This window comes from Giraffa tippelskirchi, chromosome 2, assembly GCF_054371585.1.
Source record: "Giraffa tippelskirchi isolate mGirTip1 chromosome 2, T2T-mGirTip1v1.2.pri, whole genome shotgun sequence".
Taxonomy (NCBI): domain Eukaryota; kingdom Metazoa; phylum Chordata; class Mammalia; order Artiodactyla; family Giraffidae; genus Giraffa; species Giraffa tippelskirchi.
In genome coordinates this window covers 59,017,205-59,033,907 of record NC_137276.1, presented here as the reverse complement: position 1 = coordinate 59,033,907, position 16,703 = coordinate 59,017,205, and the positions used below count along the sequence as shown (strand labels likewise).

The 16,703-nt window shown below is 46.4% G+C and overlaps 1 protein-coding gene and 1 long non-coding RNA gene across 9 annotated transcripts in view; one reads left to right on the top strand and one right to left on the bottom strand.

The window, feature by feature from the left end:
* The window catches only part of RPS24 (ribosomal protein S24), a 450,090-nt gene that overhangs the window by 22,190 nt on the left and 411,197 nt on the right, over nucleotides 1-16,703 (top strand). For 3 of the 8 annotated variants that reach the window (XM_081573812.1, XM_081573810.1, XM_081573811.1), the window contains exon 5: nucleotides 7,295-7,490. The exons of the other annotated variants lie outside the window; for them this stretch is intronic. In XM_081573812.1, coding sequence (XP_081429938.1) covers nucleotides 7,295-7,490 — 196 coding nt within the window. The remainder of the gene's footprint in view (nucleotides 1-7,294; nucleotides 7,491-16,703) is intronic. 8 annotated transcript variants of the gene reach the window in all.
* LOC145539741 (uncharacterized) lies at nucleotides 2,093-4,283 on the bottom strand. The gene is made up of 2 exons (XR_014077924.1): nucleotides 4,223-4,283; nucleotides 2,093-3,885 (listed from the first exon to the last, which is right to left on the bottom strand). It is a non-coding gene; the product is annotated as an uncharacterized LOC145539741 (long non-coding RNA).

The following is a 16,703-nucleotide window of genomic DNA, read 5'->3' as shown; positions in this document are numbered from 1 at the left end:
ATAACTAGCAGGGTAAGAAATGTAAGGACATCCTGGGGAAAGCAAATAGCAAGAAGAAAGACTTGGAGGCATGGAAGAGCTGTTCTGTGTTCCTGGCATCTAATACGCAGGGTAGGGAGTGGTAAGAGATGGCTGGTTCCTGTCTCTGTTTCTGGCCTTTTCCTCCTCCCAGTCCTCCTACTAAGAGGTGTGGCTGACACCTCTTCAGCAAGCCTTCAGCCCTGCAGTCCATCTCATCATAGGGTGAGTGATGGAGTGAAGTGGCTGATCCCATGCTATCTTCCTGCTTTGATGTCATGCCACCAGTAGGTAAGTATGGTGATGTTTCTCCTGGGGGAGGTGGCCTGGTGGAACTATTTGAAGGTGGGAAGCAATCCTAGGGCCAGACCCTGTGCCTTCACCCTGGCCTTCCTTTGGGCTCAGCTCTTGGTCTGAATTCTGAATTTCCTTCCTTCATGACTTCATTTGCATTCTTTTTGGTCTCTGACTTTGTTTTAGAATCTACTTCCCAGATTTGATCTGATCTCTTAGAGTAGGCAAGCTAGGTAGATCCACCTCTGTTGGTATCACACATGCCCAGACCTCAGAGAAAAGGACCCACCTGTGGACCCCAAGGTATTCTTACAGATCCCTGCCTGACCCGAATCCCACAGCTCCTGCTGTCCAGGGGGACTGGCATCTTCTAGGTGAGGTCAGCCTGGAGACTTTCTTCCCTGCCCTGATTGTGTGTGCGTGTGCATATAAATGCATGTCTGTGCCTGTCTGTGTTGAGAGGGGTTGGCAGGGAGCCAGTGTCCCAGCTGAGAATCTGTTTCTGGAGCTCAGAGGAAACTGGGCATCCCTCCCAGTGGCCCGGGCTCCCAGTCATCGATAAGTGCATCATCTGTGATAGGAGTATTACATTTTGGGGGGCTAGAAGTCCTAGTCCCAAGCCCAGGCCTAGGCCCCTGACTCTCCCAGGTGACAGGTGTGGACTCAAATGCATTTTCCTGGTAATCAGAGCCAAACAATTTGAGAGCTGAATGCGCTATAAGGAACCTGTTCATTTGTTCCTTCTTGCTTGCAATTTGTGTCAGAGCTTGTGCTGGGAATTGGGGGGTAGAAGGATGAATAAGATACAGCTCCTGCTCTCAAGGGGCTCATAGCATGGTGCAGGCTGGGAGAGAGCATTTTGCGCTGTGCATGTTTAGTGGTCCTGGGCATCACGCATAGCCACCTCCATAGGATGAAGGGGCTGATGTTTGTCAGGCCCTTACCTTGCACCTGCCTCAGGGCTGACCTCTCTTGAAGTATTTCACTTCATCCTCACAACTGCCTGATGAGATCAGTACTGTTCCATCAAAAGAAATAGGCTTAGGGAGGGTAAACAAAATGTCTGAGGTCACACAGGGACAGGCTTTGAGTTTGGACAGCTCATTTCTAGAGATCCCACTGTTAATTCCTGATGGCTCCCAGTCTCCTTGTGGGGAAAGGTGCTGAACTGCGTTTACCTAATGGAGTTAGTGAAAGTGATTTGTTGTTCCTTTGGGCAAAGGCTCCCTGGCCTGGCTTTTGGAGGTCCACAGAGCCTCCCTAAATGCCCAGGGACAAAAAGAAGTAGTTCCAGGGAAGGAATTCCCTGGTAGTCCAGTGGTTAGGACTCTGAGTTTCCACTGCAGGAAGCATGGGTTCAATCCCTGATCAGGAAATTAAGATCCCACATGCCACAGCTCAGCCAAAGAAAGAAAAAAAAAGCAGCTCCATGTCTTCGTGGACATCCCTATAGTCCTGAATCTGGAAAAGACAGTGCTCAAGACAGGGACAAATGGTCTACCTGAGCTTATTCAGGTTCCCTCTGGGCACAAAAAAGAATCGGCTCACCCTGGTGAGGGATGGAAAAGATAGTGGGGAAGTCAGATGCTTTATCTGTGAGTTGAGGATAGTAGTTCTGCCTCCGTTTATATCCCAGAGTGGTTGTGAGATGGTATTTTAGAAGATCAACTTCTATAAAAATGTAAAACATTACTCACACTGCTACCTGAAATTCTTCCATTTCAGTGGGTTTTTCTCTGTCATTAGTGGATTTCTAAAAACCAATCAACCGAGCAGCTGCGCCTGTCCATCACAATACATTTATTTCGTACCTTCTTGTTGCCAGTCACGTACAAAGAAGGCAGGCAGTATTGTAGGCAACCTCCTACAATATTTTTAATTAGATACCTTATTTTGTTGAATCTTCTCCATACCAGTCAGATGCTATCTCCATAAGAGATGACAAAGTTGAGCAACAGAGAGGTTAAGTTATTTGCTCCAAGTCGCCGAGGTAGTGCAGCCAGAATTTGAATCCAAGTTTTCTTACTTTAAGTGACTTGCCATGCTAATGATGCAGTCAGTGGCCTTAAAGGGTCATATTTTAATTTGGTGGAGGAGACTGTCTCAGTTCCAAAAGACAAACAATCCATCATGTTGTGGCTGCACTGAAGGTTTCTCAGTGAAGGGCAGTGACTCCAGGATGGTTTTGTAGATCTCTCCCCTTATCTCTACAGACAGCTGAGCTGTGACACCCTGAATTCAGTATGCTGCCTGATCTGCATACTGCCCAGGAACTCTCGGGTGTCTTTACAGGCACCTGGGACTTGGGCCCATGGGAAGGATGGAGAGAACATTCAGACGGGCATAGAGACCGATTCCTCACACCAGGACCAAGAGGCCCCTGAAAGATGCACCCTTGCCCCTTGGTGGATGCCCCTCGGCCTCATTATTGTAGGTGGGGATCACTGGGTTGCATGGAACGCAGTCTGTGTGAGCCAGCTCACACACCGGGGGTCAGGCAGACCACAATTATTGGAGCAGTACAGAGTTCTTAGGTGGGAAGTGAGGCCAGGCAGCTCGAGGGGACCAGATCTGGTAGGCCATCAGAGAGTGAGGCAGCTTGTCTCTCTCTGTCTTGAGTCTCCCGTCCCTCTTGGGCTGTGTGGTCTTTGCCCTTTGCCTCTCTCTGAGCCTCTGTGCTGTTTTTCTCTCTGCAGGCAGGATTCCTCTGCTTATTTATGGTTCCTCTCCTCGGCACACCTTTCTTCTGCAGTCTTTTTGCTTGGATTGCTGTAGGGTCAACATAACTCTACACAACCTCAAATGCCCATCTTGGTCTAAATTCTTGGTCTAAACTTGGTCTAAATTCTTGAGAGAAAAAAATCTGATTGATCACTGCTTAGCCAGTGAACTTGATATCCTTAGGTCAGGTATCTTATCTATCTCCCATCCATTCAGAAGAGATCAAGTGGTACAGACATGGCCGTTTGGGGCTGCCCCTTAAGCCAGGGATGTGGGCAGGACAGGTACACCAGAACACATCTGCTGTGGACCAGGGCAAGCTGAAGCCACTTGTCTCACTCAGACCTTGGGCAGAGGACACAACCAAGCTCAGTTTCCTGTGGTGTGGTTTTCTCCAAGTGGGCAGTTGCCCTCCGAAGGCTCTGAGCAGCAGAGGCCCCCAAGACCACAGTTCACTGGGTTTGCCTCTGGGTTCACGTCGTGAGCCCTTGAGGTAGGGAGGACATGGTGAGAGACACGTGTCCACATTAGTCAGGGCCCTTCCACCATGTACGGACAGAGTGAGAAGCCTGTAGCTGGAAGAGGGCCTGCACTGACTGCCAGTACCACAGTCTTGGACTTCCAGCCTCCAGAGATGTGAGGAGTGGATTTCTGGGGTTTATAAGCCACCCAGTTTGTGGTATGTTGTCACAGTAGCACAAATAGACTGGGAACCTGTTTATGTCTGGAAGCTCTGCTGGCTCAGCTGGCTGCACAGAGCCATGATTGTCCATGTCTGACCCTGCCAGCCTTTTCTTCCATGCTCCTGTGGTCCTCTCCATGTCAGGGTCATGTCTTCACAGGACAAACAAGCTGTGTGTATGTGAGAGAGAGAGAGAGACAAGGAGAGGGAGGGAAAGGGTTAGACATCAAGGAAGGCCTTAACATCAGGGCTGATAATGAGCTAAGTGACCAGGTGACTGTTCCTAACTGGCTGTCACAACAGCCAGCCAGCTCCTACCACATCTGTACAGGACTCCTGCTTGCCTGAAGGAGGTGAGGCACAATCAGGCAGGGCTGGAAACGGGGGACAGTACCCCCCCCCCCCGCCCCGCCACAGCTGTGGCGAGAGCTGTGAGGACAGGGAGAGGACAGAGGACTGATGTAAGAATGGTCCTATTTTGGATGAGCTGGGAGAATGAAAGCATACCTTGTGGTCTCTGTTGGCTGAGGAAATGAGACATGGCCGTGTCAGAGCACTGACCTGGGGCAGAAGGGCCTGCTTTGATGTCACAGAAGGAGCATGAATATAAGAGTTGGAGGCTTGGAGCCAAGTTCTAAAAAGATAGTGGCTGATAATAGCATAGTGCTTATTGTGAACTGGGTACTTTACTAAGCACTTTCTGTGTTTTAAATTCGTTTGAGGTTCACAACAACATAATGGAATAGATACATCCTTGTCTATTTTGTGGTTGATAAAATTGAGGCATGGAGAGGGTAAGTGACTTGCCCAAGGTCACATCGCCTATTAGCAGCTACTCAGACTGTCATGAGCTGTGCAAGTCTGCCTCTTGACCTGGGGCAGGCCGCTGGCCTCTTCCCATGGAGTGGCTAGTGTGGCAGTGCCCTGCCTGTTGTCGTCTGCTGTGTTTTGACCCTGAAGTCTGGCCTTGAGACTCTCTTCAGGGTTGTGAGATGGCGAGGGGTGGAGCTTTTCTTCCCAGGGACAAAGGAGCTGCCCAGATGATGTCATCACGGAGCTGTGCGAGCCAGGCTTCCCTGGTTGATCACACTAGTCATTAATCCCCATGTAAAACGCAGCTTGGGACCAGGCTCCAGACTCTGTAGTCAAATGCCTGATAAACGATTCTGTTGGAAGAGGTTTGAAGGGCATCTGTGGAGAGTGGTGCTCAGCAAGATTCTTTAAGACCTTTTTACGCGTTCCCATCCATTCTGAGGCTGCCCTGGGACTGAGAAATGAGACTGCTGTGCAGCATTGGGAAGTCAACTCTGAAGGCCTTTGGCCTGGAGTCAGAGGATGCTGTGCAGTCTTCTTCCAGGAAATCAGGGAGGGAGAGCCTGGGAGACCACCTTAGTCTCTTTCACTGCACTTCGGGGAAGACTTGGGTCCAAATGGGAGAAGGGAGTATTCCAGGTTGGCCAGCATTAGTCCTTGTGTTGGGACTCTTAAAACCATGCTTGGCTTTTCTCCTTGCCCAGCTAATAATATAAGGAACACTAGCATGTTGCATGCATTGTCTTTTATCTAATCACACCAACCCCAGGAGAGGAGTGCTATTAAGACAATTTTACAGATGAGAAAATTGAGGTCAAACTAGCAGAGGCAGAATTTGGCCATGAATGCTTCCTTATTATTCCTCCTTTTAGTATTAAGATCCTTTATATTTTCCAGCGCACTTTCTCTTTCATGCACAGGCTGTCTGGTGGCCATAATTTCTGAACCAACAATCTGAATGGTCAATCCAATATCAGATAGCCTAAGTTCAAATCCCAGCTCCACCATTTACTAACTGTGGCCTTGAGTGAGGCAAACAGTTGTTGAAGCCTCAGTTTCTATTGTAAATTGAGAGTAATAATGTCTAAATCACAGAGCACTTTTTAGGATGAAATGAGACAGCCCTTGGGAGGCACTTATGATTCCAAATATGTAAGTGGTAGCCACTAAATTATTATTATTGATTAGAAATGCCAATATTTGATATTGAGCCTTGTCCTGGAAATCTAGAATTAAGTTTGTAGTGACCATATGCTAAAGCTTTTGGCCAATTTCTAAAGAAGGAATGGCTATTACAATTTATTTTATTAAGTCTGTGATAGGCTGAATAAAGGGCCTCCCAAAATGTCTACATCCTAAATCCAGACTCTGTGAATGTGTTAACTTATGTGGCAAGAGAAACTTCGCAGAAGTAGTTAAATTAAGGATCTTGAGATGGGGAGATTATCTAGATTATCTGGGTGGGCCCAAGACCAGCACAGGGTCTTTATAAGAAGGAAACTGGAAGGACAGAATTAGAGAAGCAGATATGGTAATGGAAGCAAAGTTTAGAGAGAGAGAGATTTGAAGATGATTTGCTGCTAGCTCTGAAGATGAAGAACAGGGCCATGAGCCAAGAAATGTGGGTGCCTCTAGAAGCTAGGGAAAGGCCAGGAAACAGGTTATCCTCAGGGGCCTCCACAAGGAATGCAGCCCAGTCTGGACCTGTGACCTGTAGAACCATAAGGTGATTAACTGGTGGTGTTTTAAGCCACTAAGTTTGTGGTAATTTGTTAGGCCACAGTAGGAAATCAATATAAGATCCTTACCAAAAAGTCTGAATCTAGGTGATACCACAGCAGAAAGATCATTTAGGAGACTTGGTTGGGTCTAGCTTATACTTCTTTTGCCAAATCTTACCGTACCTTCGTCTGAAATGGACTATTTGATTTTCACTGGGATCCTGAGTGTCAATGAATAAATGATATTCTAGTTTTTCTGAATAAATGATAGTTCAGTTTTTCCAGATCCTTATTTAATGTATTCCATTCAGATTTCACAGGTAATGATAAGCACCTCCTCCACAGACCAGGATCTGTGCAAGGTACTTCCACCTAAATGCATTTCTATAGGCAGTGTGATGAGTGCGTTTGGAGAGTGTGGGCTTTGATGTAGTCGATGTGAGCAGGAATACCAGTCTTACTGCTCATGAGCAATGTGACCTTGGGCCAGTCACCTGACCTCTCTGAGCCTTAGTTTACAAATCTGTTAAGTTGGGTTCAACACATGAGAAATAGTTGACAAGGGCCCAGCACTCAGTAGATCCTGACCCAATTAATGTTGCTGCTTACTTCTCTCAGACTTGGATGCTCTGCATCACTCTCCCAGGAGAGCCCTCTTGCCCGGTGAATGCTGACCCTAGGCATCAGATTCAGTGCCTTGTGTTTTGTGGCTCTCCTGAAGAGAGGTGGCCTGGCCCATGGACAGAGTTAGTGCCAGGCAGTGGGGAAGAGCTCACTTGTAGCCAGAACTTTCCAGAGGTGGAACCAGCTCCTGGTTACCTTCCTTGTTTTCAGGGGGACCCAGGTGTTACGACTTTCTGTCCCATAGGGGCCTGGGAGGGACATTGGCTCAGTCCAGATTGTGAAGATGTGGACTTGGGGTGTCATCCCCTCATGGGGTCACATATACAGTCACAGAGCCCACTGTTGGGACTGAAGGAAACCAAAAAATATGCATCTTGGAGTCTTGAACTCATGTTTCCTTTCTGGTCTTCTCTGTCTGTAGTGCTCCATACTTCTCAAGATTACAGGCTTCATCTGGTATTGGCACAAAGACATATATCAATCAATGGAACAAAATGGAGAACCCAGAATAAACTCACACACCTGTGTTAATCTACAACAAAGGAGACAAGAATATATAATGAAGAAAAGACAGTCTCCTCAGCACATGGTGTTGGGAAAGCTGGACAGCTGGACATGTAAGTCAATGAAATTAGAACACTCCTTCATACCACATATAGAAATAAACTCAAAATAGCTTAAAGGCCTAAATATAAGTTAATACCATAAAACTCCTGGGCTTCCCTTGTAACTCAGTTGGTAAAGAATCTGCCTGCAATGCAGGAGACCCAGGTTCGAGCCCTGGGTTGGGAAGATCCCTGGAGAAGGAGATAGCAACCCACTCCAGTATTATTGCCTAGAGAATCTCATGGACAGAAGAGCCTGGCAGGCTATAGTCAATGGGGTTGCAAGAGTCGGACATGACTTAGCGACTAAACCGCCACACCATAAAACTCCTAAAAGAGAATATAAGCAAAACATTTTCAGACAGGAATTGTAGCAGTGTTTTCTTAGGTCAATCTTCCAAGCAAAAAAAAAATTAAAGTAAAAATAAACAAATGGGACCTAATCAGACTTAAAAGCTTTTGCACAGCAAAGGAAACCATTAACAAAAAATGATGTAAATGACAAGGGGTTAATATTCAAGGTATACAAATAGCTCAGACAACTCAATATTTAAAAAACTGAACAGCCCAATCAAAATAATGGGGAGAAGACCTAAATAGACATTTCAACAAAGAAGACATACTGATGGCCAAACAGGTACATGAAAAGATGTTCAACATCAGTAATTATTTGAGAAATGCAAACCCAAACCACAAGAGGCATCTACCTTATACTGATCAAAATAGTCATCCTCAAAAGGTCTACAAATAATAAATGTGAGAGGGACTTCCCCGGCAGTCCAGTGGTTAAGACCCCATGGCTTCCATTGCATGGAGCATGGATCCCATCCTTGGTTGGAGAACCAAGATCCTAAATGCTAAATGGGGCACAACCAACCAAAAAAAGAAAAAGAAATGCTGGAGAGGATATGGAGAAAACAACCCTTCTATACTGTTGGTGGGAGTGTAAATTGGTGCAGACACTATGGAAAACAGTATGGAAGTTCTTTAAAAAACTAAAAATAGAGCTACATATGATCCAGCAATCCCACTGCTGATGAATACAATATCCAGACAAGATGAAAACTTTAATTTGAAAAAAAACAAATCCATGAACCCCAGTGCTCATCACACTACTTACAATAGTCAAAACACGGAAGCAACCCAAGTGTCTATAAACAGATGAAGGGATAAAGAAAATGTGTGTGTACACACACACACACACACACAGATACACACACACACATACACACAATGTGATATTACTCAGCTATAAAAAGGAATGAAATATTGCCCTTTACAGCAACCTGGATGGACCTAGAGAATATGCTAAGTAAAGTAAGTCAGAGAAAGACAAATATATATCACTTATATGTGGAATCCAAACAATACTACAAATGAACCTATATACAAAACAAAGAGGCTTACAGACATAGAAAACAAGCTTATGGTTACCAAAGGTGGGGAGGGATCAATTAGGAGTATGGGATTAACAGTTACAAATGCCCATAAATAAAATAGATAACCAATAAAGATTTACTATATAGCACAGGGAACTGTATTCAATATCTTGTAGTAAACTATAGTGGAAAATAATCTGAAAAATATATAGCTGAATCATTTTGTTGTACACCTGAAACTAACACAATTTTGTAAATCAACCATACTTCAGTAAAAAGAATACAGGCTTCATCTTTTGACTGGCAATCACACTGCATTGCATTTTGTTTTGGATTGGTGAGTGAAAACAATATTTTGGTAAATGTACACATTAAAAATTCCTTTCCCCCCCGCTTTTAAAATTCTGGCCCTGGCAATTCTTTATTTTTCACTCAGAGCTTCAAGAAATGGAATTAGCCTAACTTGAACTTAACTTCATGAAGGCTTTACCTCCAGCCAGTATCTGAAAAAGAAGGACAAAATACAAAAATTACCCAAATCTGCAGTGTTTGAATAAGGTCTTCCTCCTTTGAAGCCCTATCCCATTCATTATCTCCTGTAATGCTTTCAACAACCCTCTGAGGGAGGTATTCTTATCCTGCTGCTCCAGTGTTCAACCAGGGTGAACAGGTGAGGGCATGGGGCATGCAGACCATACCACTGTGCCCACAGGTCTGTTCCTTTACTGCCAGCATCCGCTCTGATTGGTAATGGCCCATGCTCCACTGATGTTTACTTGTTTGAATAGAACCCCTGATTTTCCCCACTTCACAGGTGAAAACTCAGATAGGTGAAGGATGTATGCCAGGCTACACAGCTGAACCTGGGGCCCCTGACTCAGAGAACCCGTGAGCTTTTCCTGCTTCCCAAGCTGCCCCTCTTTATGGCAGGTTAAATCATACCAGCTTTAAAGACCCCATTACAATACCTTGGTTTCTTTCTTTTAACCACCTCGGAAGCGGCAGTAAAAATATTAAAACCAATTGCCATCATCTTTCAGACTGCTGCGTTTATGAGACGTAGCCTTCAAATGAATGAAAATAATCGCAAACTCCCTCCCCGTTCCATTCTTTGGGGACATTTCAGATTTATGCAATATTTCTGAAAGCTCTTGTAATAGGGCACATGCACTTAGGGCATTAATGAAGTCGGCTCAGTGCTGGCTGGGCTCATTTCATGGAGCTAATTGTTAAGTGTTTTGCATACTTACAATTGAACTAAATTATTCCAAGCTAGCTGGTTTCAGGAAGTGTTAATTATATTTCAGTAAAGGAAAATCAAGGCTAAAAAATCATCCACTTAGAGCTTATCTATTTATGAACATCTCATTCTGGAGATCTCAAACATATATTTTAACACCATGTGAATATTGAGATTAATATTTCTTCACCAAAGAAAGCTTTATTCCTCCTCTGAATAGGCCCCTTCTCCCCCCATTCCATCCTTCTGGCTTTATTCAGCAGTCTAGTCTGAAAGTTGAAAGAGGCCTTCTTTTGTATTTCTGGCGCCTTGAATCTTTAAGTTGGGTGCCAAGAGCAGCATTAGTTCCATTCATCTTAAGACCAACTCGCCTTCTATAAATGATATTAATTAATTTAGGGGTCCTGCACAGGCCGTTTCGGACCAAGTGCTCCCTTGCTCCTGGGGTTCTTTTTCGAGTAAGTCATTTGGATGGGAATTTTCTCCTGGGACATGGGTTGGAGAGGGTGAGTGGCCCAGCATTGTGACTCAAGTCTCAGTACAGCAGGGGTGGGGATGAAGAGCTGGAGAGAAGAAGGTCTGAGGGGGTCTACAGTGCCTGCATTGTCCTTTCACACTGGTCTTTCTACCCACTGGATCAGAAGGACTGAGTGGATGCCTAACAAGAAGCTCTCTCAGTTTCTTTTGTATCTGTTGCTCAGTTTCTTTTCTTCTTGTTCTTAACTTTTTATTCATTCACTCATGCATGCATTCATTTGTTCATTCAGTGCACATATATAAAGCTACAGAAGGCCCATCACTCAAGAGCAGTGGACCAGGGGCTGGGCATGGAGAGCTGAGGATGGCAGAGCCTCTGCCTTCAGGAGTGCTCATAATAGGTAAATAGACCAGAGCCTCCTGGAGGGCTGGTTAAAACACAAAGGACTGGGCCCCACCCCAGAGTTTTTGATTGAGCAGGTCTAAGGGGAGCTGATAATTGGCATGTCTAACGGGTTCCCAGGTGATGCTGATGCTCTGGTCCAGGACTTACCCTCTGAGAACCAATGCAGGAGACTCATGGGATGTAGGAGGCTACATCCTGAGGCCATCTTAATTTGTATGTGTAGAACTCTGGTATAACTCTTTGGCTGGTAGATGTGAGTGGCATTTTTTCATGAATAAAGACTTTTTCCTTTAAAAAATTACTTTATTTTATAAATAACAGAGAATAACCAATATGTGTTGAGAAATGAGTGTCAAGTGTCTAGTTGGGCTTCTGAAACACCTGCACAGCTCCTCCTGCACACTAGCCTTCCAGAAGGAGATTCAAAGACACACTCGTGCAAAATGACAAGCACTGCTTTGTAGAGGCCTCCAAGGATGCTTGCATGTTTGTGGGACCTTGAGGGGAATTAATATTTAAATAACAGTGGTATGGACAGCATCTCAGTATTAAATCTCCATAGGTCCAGGTCTACCCAAAGCTTATGCAGGCCTGGGCTTGGGATCTGGGCACTGAAGAGGACATGGGTAAGCTGGAGAGAGAACAGGGTCAGAGCAGGACACAGGAAGCTGGTGAGGGGACAGTGCACTTGGGGCTTGAGGGATGAATAGGAGTTTACTAGCACTGGAGTGAGTGAAGGGTAGAGAACCGCTTTGGGCTGAGGGAACAGTCTTTGCAAGGCACAGAGGTGAGAAAGGCAAAGCTTGTTCAAAGAACATTGTGTAGGAGGAAGAGTGGAAGATGAAGCAGGATTACAAAAACTGACTGTTAGGCTGAAAAGCTAGACTTTGTCCTGAAATACAGATGAGAGAGGGTCACTTGGTGTTTTATAGTTGGGAGACTGACTCAAGACTGCTGTGGAGAGGGCTTAGAAAAGAAGTCTGGCAGGACTGAGAGACCAGCTGGAAGGTAGAGTTAAGTCACATAAAAGCGTCAGTCCCTCAGCTGTAGTAGCCATGTTTCCAGGATTTCTTTGCCACACGAAGCTAGTGGTTACCATTGGCCACTGCCTATAGAACATCCCTGTGGAATGTTCTATCGGACAGTACTAGTCGGGACAAGAAGCCTGATGTCTGGGTAGTTACATATCTTTGGGTCCATGGACTCCTCACCACAGGGAGAGAGGGATGTGATGGAGGAGGGCCAGAGTGAGGGCCAGAGTGGAGCCCTCTCAAAGTGCCAGTTCCCAAGTTCAAGGGTAGCAATTGGGTGGAGTGGAAGCCATGCCCAGAGGTTGCTAGCAGAGCATAATCAATGGGAGTGACTGGAGAGGGATGGTCAGGGATCAGTGGAAAGATGACTCATGCTCAGTCCTAGAGGCCAAGAAGGACAGTTTCAAGAAGTGAAAGCCATTGGTGAGCCTAGGAAGAACAGGGAAGTTCAGGAGACTCCACCTAGGCCAGTCAGTTCCTTTCTCCTGGAAATCTGAGTTGAGACACAGTGACTGACACCATTAACTGCAGGAGTTGAGTTGGAAGGTCATTAGCTTGGGGAACAGAGCTAAGACTGCCATGTTTGGGAGGCTGCAAGGAAGATGGTGTGCCGGAAGAGGAGAAGCCAGTCTGTGGAGGGAGAGGAGAAGAGCAGGTGTGTAGAGAGAAAGGGAGTGGCCACTCCCTGGAAGGAATGGGCTGAGACTCTGGCTCTGAGACCCTGCCACTTACCAGGAGATCCTGTCCCCGCCCTGTGCCTTCACAGCAAGACTGCCTCTGCTCCTAACCAATGGAGTTTCACTGGGTTTCTCTTTCTTACAGCCCAGCCATCTCTAAGTGCGTCCTACTGCCTAGTCCGGGAAGTGGCACACACCAGGTGCACAATCAAAGCCTTTGCCTTTATTTACAAATTTATTTTTAAAATTGGAGTATAATTGCTTTACAATGTTTTGTTACAATTTCTGCTATACAACTGACAGATTAATGGTTAAAGATGTGGTACATACAATTCAGCCATAAAAAGGAACGGAATTGGGTCATTTGTAGAGATGTGGATGGACCTAGAGTCTGTCATATAGAGTGAAGTGGGTCAGAAAGAGGAAAACAGGTATATTAATGTGCATATATGGACTCTCGAAAGACGATACTGATGAACTTATTTGCAAGGCGGGAATAGAGATGCAATCAAAGCCTTTAAGGTGTTGAATCAGTGCGAGATTTGAACCGTGGACAGCATGAGAGATTCAGAGGCAAAGAGGAGGCCACGGGTTGCCTCTTCATCCTTCCTCCCACCTCCTTGAATGCAGACGGAAATACTGTGGGCAACTGAAAGATGGCCCCTTCTTCCTCACCCCTTTGGCACCTGGAATGTGGTGCCCCCTCCTTCCTTCTTCCAGAAACTACACCTATGGTTGGCGCTGCTTCTGATGTCTTTCCTTGCATCACCTCTCTCTTGCATCAGTTCAGGTGGTGGTTTACAGCCAATTAAAATGTGTAAGCCACAGGTAGTGAGTGAAATCCCTAGGATTAATTTGCTCAGTGGAGTATTAATCTGTGTAATGTCACAGGTGCTCCTTCAGCAAACGCGGCAAGATGGAGACGGAGGTACATCCCCTCCTGCGTTTTACTGTAAATGCTCTAATTGGCCCCTCTGGGCTGGGGCTGGGGCTGGGGTGTGGCTCCACCTCTGAGCCCCGTGAAAGGGCAGAGTCAGCTGTTTGGGCCCCCAACTGAGCTGCCAAGCATCCAGGCCCCCTCCTCTGTACCAGCTGGCCCCCACACCCTCGCTCTGTGCCACCTTTCCATGCTGCCCGTGGGGAAAAGCAAGAGAAGGAGCTTAACCTACCAGCCCCCAGGACTTGCCACTTTGCAAGCTTTGTAATTAAAATCCTCAATTAGGAGGTGGAGTGAATCAGCATCCAAGTTAACAATATGACCACGCCCATCTGTCTGACCAGCTACCTTGCCTTTAAGACAGCCACAAGAGCAGGAGAGGATTTTCTAGCGCTGAGGCTGCAGAATCAGGGCTGCATGGTTGGCTGGATGTGAACCTGTCCAGTAAGCTTAGGCACCACAGTTCAGGACATCTAGCTTCTAAGGAAATGTCTTCCCTCACCAGAGCTCGGCTTGCAAGAACCTAGTCTCAAGGGCACTCAGTTTCCTCCTGGAGAGTCTAAACTTCACTGTTGCAGTGACTGTAGCTGGTGACCTTGGAGTCCAGAGGGGCTTAGGTGGCTTGTCCAGAGACAGTAGCAGGACAGTGGGAAGCCATTCAATGCAATGGCCAAGAGTTCTGGCTTTGGAGCCAGACAGATCTGGATTCAAGTACAGGTTCTGGATGCCCTTAGGCAGAAAACCTAACTTCACTGGGCTTATTTTCTTAATAGCAGAATGTGTATCACAGTATCTGCCTTACAGAGTGGCAAGATGTGTAGGAAGTGTTTAGCACAGAGCTTGTACATAGTCAGCTCTCTTAAAAGCGGCAGTTTTTATTATTATTGTTAATAGTAGTGATAATGGAATAAAATTCCCTCAGGTGCCCTGAGGTCGATATGCTTTCCTATCCTTTGTCTTCCTTCTGCCTCCTCTGTCAATAACAAAGACCTCCCATGTCTGCCTCGACTTGTGCATCGTGATAGTGAGGCAGGATAGTGGAGGCGACAGCTCTGAAGAGGACATAATTGGTGCTTAAGCATAGAGAGGATTATGGCCAATAAGCTAAGCTGAAGGCCCAGAATCCCCAAGAGCTGGCCAGCTCATCTGATGACATGGGGACAGAAGTTCCTCTCAGCTTCAGAGGATTGTGATATTGGGGTGAATATTGCCAAGTTCACTATCGCCAGCACAACAGAAATGGACTCTAGCTGGTTTAAGTAGGAAAGGACTTTCTTGAAAGAGTATGGTGTCTCAGAGAAAGCTGGGAAACCAGGGTAAGGGAGGCAGGGTGTAGAGCTGTGCTGCTTCTGACCTCAGTGTGCCTGGGGTCACACACCTGGGGACAGCCTGGGGACACAGGAGCTGCCTCACCTCTGGCATCTCTTCTCTCCTGACCCTGCTTCTCTGTGCCTCTTGCACATCCTGGGTATCTGATCCACTCTTCCTGGGTGACATACTGGATTTCAGCTGCACAGATGAGTAGGGGAATACTAAATGCCTGTCAGGCCTGCCTTGTTTTCTGAATTGGGAGGAGGGCTGTGCCTCCCCAAGAGTCATACTGGTGGGTATTACATAGTAAGAACACTTGGTCATGGGGCAGCCATTGGTGTATGTCAATGGAAAATGCTAGAGGTCTTCAAAGTCCCCATCCCATGGACCATGATGCTGCTGAAACCTTACCTGGCACATTTCCAGCATATTTCTGCATTGATAGCTGCTTCTGTCCTCCTGTCCTTTAGAGAAAGGGGCTTAGACTCCTGGAAGTCCAGGCCCAGATCTTCAGATGACAGGATGCTTGGGACCTCTGGGAGTGGGGGTGGGGAGGTAGGGAATCAGTGATGACTGAATCTTTCCCTTTCTTCAAGGCAGCTGGTCAACAAGTTCAGGCCATGAGCAGAGTCTCTCTCCAGAGCAGCAGTGAGTCAGAGCCCAGGTTGCAGGGTGGCAGGAGAACCAGGGGTGCAGCCATGGTGGGGGGCTGCCATGCTGCCCTTCTGGGGACACACCAGCTATGACACCCCTCCTCACCAGGCCCCACGCCGTATGATGTACGTGGGGAGGAGACTGGCTGAAAAGGCCCTTGTCCTACCTTGACAGCTTTGTTCGTGTCCTGGGGCTTTGCCCCCATCCCCTATCCCCATTCACGGCAGTGGCTGACCACCGTGCTCCAGGGAAATGAAAGGTAGCTTCCTGTCCCCAGATGATAAGGCATCTTCATGATATATTCCGGGTGTTCCCACAAAACAGTGTTTAAACAGTCAAACACCAATTAAAAAAAAAAAGCCGATCTTATCCATAGCACAAAAAATTACTGTTGCACTGTTAAGACCCGGGGTGACTGGAGGGCTGGGTGTGGGGTCAGAATTCACACAGCTTCCCCTGTGTCACCTGAAACAACACCATGACCTCTTAGGACAGTGGTTCTTAAACTGTGGTCAGCAGCTTCAACGGCACCTGGAAACGTTAAAAACAGCTTCTCAGACCCCATGCCAGACTCGCTGAATCAGAAACTCTGGGAGTGGGGCCCAGTACTGTTGTAACAAGCCCTTCAGGGGATGCTGATATTTGAGAACCACTGCCTTAGGTTTTGAGGAGATATATTCTCCTTCCCGAAGGCCCTCAGTTTCCCTATCAGTTAGGTGAAGAATTTGGATAAGGACTTCCCTGTGGTGCTGTGGCTGAGACTTTATGCTCCTATGGCTTTCATTCCAATCCCAAAGAAAGGCAACGCCAAAGAATGCTCAAACTACCGCACAATTGCACTCATCTCACATGCTAGCAGAGTAATGCTCAAAATTCTCCAAGCCAGGCTTCAGCAATACGTGAACCATGAACTTCCGGATGTTCAAGCTGGTTTTAGAAAAGGCAGAGGAACCAGAGACCAAATTGCCAACATCCGCTGGATCATAGAAAAATCAAGAGAATTCCAGAAAAATATCTATTTCTGCTTTATTGACTATGCCAAAGCCTTTGACTGTGTGGATCACAATAAACTGTGGAAAATTCTGAAAGAGATGGGAATACCAGACCACCTGA